The following is a 7,669-nucleotide window of genomic DNA, read 5'->3' as shown; positions in this document are numbered from 1 at the left end:
TATTTTAATGAATTACAAAAATGCGACAGTGGAGAAAGAAAGCGGGTTTAAATCTGCCACAGTTGGAGAGGCTTCTCTCCCTTCCTGTGTTTACAACACCCTCTCACACTTGGTGCAATCGACACCATTTTTTTTCTTTTATATAATCGTGTTTTTAATATGCTCCCTAAGGGGATAGACAAGTTGGTCAAACGTGAGATGAAATGGGAGTACGACAGAGGAGGTGGGGAAAAAAAAAAAAACATTAAAAATGAGCAAAAAAAAAAAAATTAAAAATGAGAGAAAAAAAAAAAAAAAATTAAACATGAGTAAAGAAAAAAAAATGACAACAAGGTACTATAGATTTACAAATGTCATACTAAAAAAGTGGTTGGTTCATCATGAGCGGGTTAGACAATTAAGAGAAGAGTGGAAAAGTCAGTTGGTCCCCACACATAAAAATGTGTGAGATAAAAATTTGGGGGGGGTTAATTAAATGGGGTAAAACCCCGCGCCGTATGTGCACAGCGTAATCAAAGGGGCTGCATTTAACTTCATTGGGTGACAGAGTCTTGACATGATTTGTAGCAGGTGAGGGGTGGGTGGGTGCACTTTATACAGAGTGCAAATATTCTAAGCGTGAATGGACTTGAACCCCTACCGGTTCTTCTTGGTTACGCCAAAGGCTTCATTTTGTTATAATCGATTCGGCATTGGTGAGCTCTCCCTCGGAATCGTCGTCATTGTCATCTTCTTCCATCATTTTTTTTTCTACATTAAAGGGGTGAATTGGGTGTACATGAGTGTGGGGTACATGCGGGATACGAAGCGGTAGTGAAAAGCATGTGCAAAATTGTGAAACGTTCTAACCCATGCGGGGTGGAATTTCACTCCGCATGGAAAAATGTTAAGCTGCCTTACTTTCAAGAATTATGTTTCCAACACGGTAAATGATTGATCCGAAGAGGTAGCCAAACTGAAAAAGGAAAAAAAAAAAAAAAAAAAATGAATACTCGTTTGCATAGGCGAGGGAACACATATACATTGACCAAACATAAAAGGGTGAACGTGCGATATATCATTTGCTCCTCCTTACCAAAGTGACAAAGTCTAACATGCGGGGTTTCATGACGGCGTCTCCCTGAAAAGTGAACAAAAGGGAAGATAGGTGTGTAACATAAGGGGATACAAAAATGGAGGAGTGCAATTATAGAGTCCTAAAAAAAAAAAAAAAAAAAAAAAAAGGAGGGGAGCCCTTACCGCAAGGAATTTAAAGTAGTAAGCAATGGCTATTGCTGGTCCTTGTATGCAACTGACGATGGTGTAGGTCATGGTTGAAAATTTATCAATTATCTGCAGGAGGGGAAAATAAAAAGAGAAAATGAAAAATGGGTTATGGAGGCATTAATAACCATAAGTAATGCACAGGTAGAGTCCACAAAAGACACACATCATTTTTTGTAAAAGAAAGATAACACCCCTCTCCACCATGGGGCGTCTTTTTTATCTGTTTCGGTCCCCTCTTGTACTTACAAAGCTGGTGATTAAATTGTCGCAAATGTTGAAAAAGGAATATGCTATGAATGTTTTCTGCGGAGATAGGGGAAAAAAAAAAAATTATCATAATGGTCAAATTGGTGAGAGATTCTGCAGGGTGTGATACTCCTTTACTTCATTCAGATTATAATAGGTGCTTTTTAATTCATCTCGTTACGCCTTCCTTACCCATGCTCCTTCACAATCATCGCACATCTTGGCCATTCCCAATCCACAGTTCTAGAGGTGAAAAAAAAAAAAAAGGAAAATTAAAAAAAAAATGAAGCAAAACAGAGCAGTTGTAGGAAAACAGCACGAATGGATAACTCGTTCCTCCAAATGTGCACTAAACAAATCTGCAAATAAAAAAAAAAAAAAATACAACGTCAGACACAGAGATCCTCTCCTTGTGCATACCTCCACGATGGTGTTTTGTCCAAGGAACAAACATCTGAATCCATTTTTTATATTCGTTCCGATTTCCGAGAAGGGCAAATTGACTGAAGGGGTGAGCGATGTAAAAGAGAGGTGCAAGTAAAAAATTAGTGGCCCATGAATTGGCGTCTGCTTTGTGAGGCGACATGGATGATGTGGACAAGCACAACATGGTATGCCCCGCCAGGATTGGCCAGCCATTCTTACTTTGCTTCAAAAATGGGAGGGTGTACATCGGAAGCATCAGGCAGGAGGTGAATATTTGGAAGAAGGAAACTACGGCCTGTAATGGGAGAAAAAAAAATGCGGTAAAAATGTGGGCAAAAACGGGAGCAAAAAAAAGGGAAGCAATGTTCGGGCTAATTGGTTCACTCTTCCACACACTGCTTGGGGTAAGACAAGGGATGCCCCTCTTAAGCGAGTGCGAATATGTGTAGTAGATATATGTGCCCTTAATTTGGTTCCCCCCTTTTTTGGGGAGGCAGCAGATGTCCTTACATTCAAGCGCAGGATGTTTATTTTGTACTTCTTGAAGACAACTTCTCTGGTCATGTTGGAAAAGCTTACAGGCTGTAGAGGGTGGGGTGGTGAGTGTGTGCAGCGATGAGTACATTTATGTGTACATCGGTGGTGGGGGGGGGCAGCGACGGGTAAACAAGTGCTACGCCAGCAGTCCCTGTCATCAGTAGGTGCTGGATCGTCTGCAGGGCCTCCCAAAACTTACAATCAACGAGGCAATCAACACCAAGTTAAAGACAATTGAATTCTCTTCCTGTGTTTCGAACGACAAAATATACTCCACAATTGCGATGGTCACGACGATGATAGATGCACCAATGTAATTGAATAGGTGGTATCTGGGGGGGGTGGTTCAAAAAAAAAAAAAAAAGGAGGAAAATGAGAAATGTGCACGCGAAATGTGCAAGTGAAATGGGGGTTCTATAGCATATATGGGAAGGTGTCCATGAGGACGGGAAATGTGTGGTTTGGGGTGGTGGCATCTGTACAAACCCGTATCACCTCTATCCTTACCTGTATCGCAAAATCAAAAAGCAGAAAAACATATTTATTGGAATGCTGAGCTGCATGACAAAGGACTGAATATTTCCGGTGGTTCTTGTGAGGCCTAAAGAGCGGGGGAAGGGGAACAGGCGTGAAAGGGATAGAAGTGAAACAAAGGTGTGGGGCATTAAAGCAGAGGAGAGGATAAACAAAGACGCCGTTTAACAAACACAAAGTAGCATCATTTATCCGGTTAAACCATGTCTTCTATTTTCCCCCCGTGTGAATTACCTATGAACGCAATGATAACTGAGCAGGCGTCCAGCAGCGAGATGAGCAAAAACTGAAGTCCAAAATTTCGGTGTTTGTCCTGTGGGGTTGACGTAAAAAGGGGGAAGTATAAAATGGTGAAGAAGGGATATATATATATATATATATAAAGGGACACGCGAGATTTGATGTATTTGAGACACCATCATCAGTGGGGGATCCACTCTGTGGTGTGATCTGTCCCGCCTCTGCCCTTCAGGGTGTCCCCCCATCACGCCCCATTCCAATATACGTATATATGTATATATGTATATATGAGGAAGAGCGATTTGATGATGGGACTCGTGGGGAAGAACACACACCCCATGTGCGTTTTTACTAACCTTGGCAGATGTGACGCGGCGACCAAATATAAAATACAAGGTAAAGAAAACGACCATGCATATCGTATTGTGAGTCTCTGAAGTTACAAAGCTATAGTTTCCTATTTTCTTGAGGGTTCTTTTGGCCATAATTTTATTCATAACGCATACACATAGGTAAAGGATGATCAGGAGGTAAATGGAAATGTTTTCTCGAATTTCATTGTAAATCAGTTTTAAAATATAGAGGATTTTTCTTCCGATGGGGGCATCCCCTGGTATTTCGTCTGCGGGGGGAGTAGGTTAAAGTTAGTGACGCGGATTTGATGGAGCGGCTCGAGTAAAATGTCTCCTTCGAGGGTAGGGGTAGCGGTAGCGGTCTTTCAGACTGCTTTCCTGCGGGGTGCAGTCTTGTACTCTGGTCAGATGGACCCTTCGTTTTAAATCGCCTGCGCCTTACCTTCATTTTGTACGTGGCTATCTAACTCTCTGTAGCGTTCATCGGGGACTATTTGTGTCTCCCCCTTTTTCTTCTTTTTCAGGATCTTCATCGTGTGTTAAGGGTATGGGTGAAGCAGGACAAGAGAGGTAGGCTTGGTTGTACTGCTGGGTACGGCGCGCAGGTATGACGCGGTTGGTGTAACGTTTTGTTGCTAGACGGCTCTTCTACAGCTTCGCAAATCTGTCATTCGCGCGGGCGAAAAGCACTAGACGCTTGCGAACAGAGGGAAGGCGAATCTGCATGAGGGGATAAATGCGTCCCGTGGTTGGTGGAGCAGAGAGAGCCAAGGCAATGCCTCTAGTTCTTCCGGAAAAAGAAAAAAAGGCACGTAAAAGGAATCAGCGGCTAGGCGCAGCCGTAGTGTGAAAAAAAAAAATAAAAATAAATAAATACAAAATAATAATAAAAAGGAAACGAATCTTCAAACAATGTTTGATCAGAAAAGTTCCTCAAAAAAATGTTGGAAAAAATTCTCTAGAAAAACAATTCGCAGGATTTTCTCAAAAATACCCTCCACGCGTGCATGTAAAAAAACTTTAACAAATAACAATCTTGAAGGGAAAGAGAAAAAAAAAAAAAAAAATTATCCTACGTTGTTCTGTTTTGATTTCATTGGATTGGAATTTTGTTTGATTCTGTTTTGTTTCTAACCTGTCGTAAGTTTTGAATGTTTCGTTGCTTAGGTTATATTCGGTTGCTCCGTTGCATCGTTGGCTCCGTTGCTTTTCCCGTCCTTTTGGTTATTTTAATTATTTTTTTTATTTTATTTTTTTTTTTTTTTTTGAAAAAAAAAAAAAAAAAGGTGACCCCTTTGCTTTATAGGCGTTGTATATATTTATATACATTTTATTTACTTTAAATAAAAAAAGGCAGACGCGTAAATACGTGAGAAAATAGAAAACCGTTTGAAATTAAATTAACACAGGAACAAATGAGGGGTTTATGTTTATAGCGCACTAGGGGGACGGCGGGGGCATTTTCTATACATTAAGGTTCTGTTCTATCCTTGTTGTTGCCTATATATAAATACATGCACTTAAAAAATGATGACCCCAGCAGAGGGGAAAAGGTGGTGGCGCGGTGGAGTTGGTACGTACAATTGTAAATATATTATAGGTGCTTTTTGGCCACGCAACATAATATTCATATGCAGTGACGGGGCTTGGGTTTAACAAGTCTCATACAAAACAAAACGTAGGACATATATTTATTATAATATATATAAGAATATATATATATGTATATATTATTTATATATAGTGCTCCGAAAAGTAGGTGCGGTTGCGTGCTTTTTATGCGTTTGTTCTAGTGGGGCCGCTGCTTATTTTATTATTTCCCCCCGGTTTTTATCGGCGAATAGAAAAAAAAAAAACCTAAGGGTTGCAAGTGCAAATAGGAACACATTGAGGCGGTGATAAGCCAAACCACGCATGGAAGTAAACAGAAACAAAACGTTTACATATATATACACGTGCAGTGCATAAAGCTGCATTTTTAATAATGTATAATTTTATGCGCTCTCCTTTTCTCGATGACATTATAAAGGCGGAAAAATCGGTTGCATGCGAAGAAAAAAAAAACAGTTGCTGGGGTTGGAGAAGCAACAACGGCGGGCGCCTGTCCCCGCGCAGGAGGCATGTATCGGGGCAGCCCATCACACATTACATTATACATACATTATACATATATAATACATGCACGTAGAGAGCTCATCTTGGGAAAAAAAAAAAAAAATATATTAACAACTTTTCAGTGAACAAAACTGCGCTGATGAGTTGAAAAGTGATTTTCTCGCTGCGTTATCGGGGGAAGCTGCACACCATGGCCGGGCATATGTATACACCGAACAAAGCGGCGCGCTATGTAACTCTCGTCCGGTCCGTCCAGTCTTAGGAGTCGATCCCCGCGAGGTGCACAAAAGGCGGGTTCGAAATTGGCCCACTGCAAAAAAGCCCCTCCCCACCGGAGTCACACAAAAAAAAAAAAAAAAAAAAAAAAAAAAATTCCCCCAAAAAAAAAAAAAAAAAAAAAAAAAAAAAATATTCCTCCAGCAAGTGTTCATGTGCATATGTTCCTATCGAATACTCACCCCGGTGTGTTCCCAAATTATTCCAAGTGATGAGTGAAGGAAAAGAAAAAAAAAAAAAAAAAAAAAAAAAGGGACCAATTGCAGTTCGCGCGAAAAAGCGACAGCTACACGTAAAAACACACCTCCACAGATCGGCAGAAAGGAGAACAATTACTGGCATTTTTTTTTTTTTTTTTCTCTCTTTCCCTATGTCTCGATCGCTTTTTGACGCGGCTCCCTTCTGTGTGGGAAAGAAAAATATGCCCTTGTCGCGATAGGGGCAACAGGGAAACAGGGCAACTACGAAAGGGGAGGACGGGACCCCTTGAAGGAGGTGTTTGATAGGCCTCGCAAACGGGCCCACATATAAGTATGCATATGTATGTATTTATATTTGCTTATAGGCGCAGTCCTAGCAGCATGCACTTGGCTTCTTTCCGCCCCCTCCATTCTGCGTGTAGGGTACCATTTTGTCACCTGCACAGAGAGGTGTAAGGCAATTTTTGCGAAACTGCTACACCCTGCCATTTTTCAAACCCACCAATAATTTGCCTACCAAATGAAGCGCATCTTTTCCCTGAATGTAAGGAGGCTCCACTCACAGAGGGGAAGGGGCCCCTACACATCATGCTGCTGTGTCATCAAATGCGTGAAACGCGTGGATGGTCTCCCAAGGGGTACATGGACCCAAACTCGTATGGAAGAAAATGGCCTTCGATACTTCACCACGTCGAGGAAGGATCCACCAAAAGATATTAAAAAAAAAAGCGTTTTCTTAACATGGAGATGCTTAGGGTTCAATTTAGCTTTGTCCGTTCCCATCCTCTACTTCTACTACTTGCAATGTGAACAGAAGAAAAAAGGGAAAGGACAAATTGGGTTAACAAAAGTAGAGAATATTGGCATGCCATTGATAGGAGGAAATTTCACCCTCTTCAATCATGACGGGAAGGTAGTAACAAATGAGGATTTTAAAAAAAAATTTTGTTTAATTTATTTTGGATTCACATATTGTCCTGATATATGTCCACAAGAGTTGGAGAAGCAAACCATTGTAATTGAAAAGATTATAAAAAAATATGGGGATGTGATCACCCCTGTTTTTATTTCTGTTGACCCGAAGAGAGATACGCTAGCCCAGGTGAAGCATTACTGCAACTCCTTTAGCGACAAGTTAGTAGGACTGACTGGTACCAAGGAACAAATTAAACAAGTCGCAAAATTATTTCGTGTATATTACAATGAGCATGTCGTGGATGACCAGGCTGCCAAAGTAGAGAAGCAAAGTGGAGACACACCCCCCGTTGCAAATAATTATAATTACCTCATTGATCATTCAATAATTCATTACCTACTGGATATGGACGGAAAGTTTGTTGACTTTTTTGGGAAAAATTGCACCGTCAGTGAGATGGTCGAGAGGATATCTCATTACATCGATCTGCATTTACAGAGTGGGGATAATACGGTAGGGGCGGCCCTCGAGAATACGTCCCAGTGAAAAAAAAAAAAAAA

General features: G+C 40.9%; 2 protein-coding genes across 2 annotated transcripts; one reads left to right on the top strand and one right to left on the bottom strand.

Moving 5' to 3' along the window:
* Positions 1-667: 667 nt before the first annotated feature.
* On the bottom strand, positions 668-4,135 carry AK88_01012 (uncharacterized protein; the record flags this gene model as incomplete). Its single annotated transcript, XM_012478650.1, has 14 exons — positions 668-750; positions 901-955; positions 1,076-1,120; positions 1,240-1,332; positions 1,513-1,569; positions 1,705-1,755; positions 1,933-2,015; positions 2,158-2,233; positions 2,449-2,520; positions 2,675-2,807; positions 2,983-3,076; positions 3,244-3,322; positions 3,606-3,871; positions 4,045-4,135. The coding sequence occupies 14 exons, from the start codon at positions 4,133-4,135 to the stop codon at positions 668-670; spliced, it is 1,278 nt and encodes a 425-aa protein (XP_012334073.1).
* A 2,716-nt stretch (positions 4,136-6,851) lies between these two features.
* AK88_01011 (uncharacterized protein) lies at positions 6,852-7,655 on the top strand (the record flags this gene model as incomplete). Its single annotated transcript, XM_012478649.1, has 1 exon — positions 6,852-7,655. The coding sequence occupies one exon, from the start codon at positions 6,852-6,854 to the stop codon at positions 7,653-7,655; it is 804 nt and encodes a 267-aa protein (XP_012334072.1).
* Between the last annotated feature and the right edge of the window lie 14 nt (positions 7,656-7,669).

Source organism: Plasmodium fragile, assembly GCF_000956335.1.
Source record: "Plasmodium fragile strain nilgiri unplaced genomic scaffold supercont1.8, whole genome shotgun sequence".
NCBI lineage: Eukaryota > Apicomplexa > Aconoidasida > Haemosporida > Plasmodiidae > Plasmodium > Plasmodium fragile.
The sequence above is the reverse complement of the archived record's forward strand: the minus strand, read 5'-3'. Positions and strand labels throughout refer to the sequence as shown.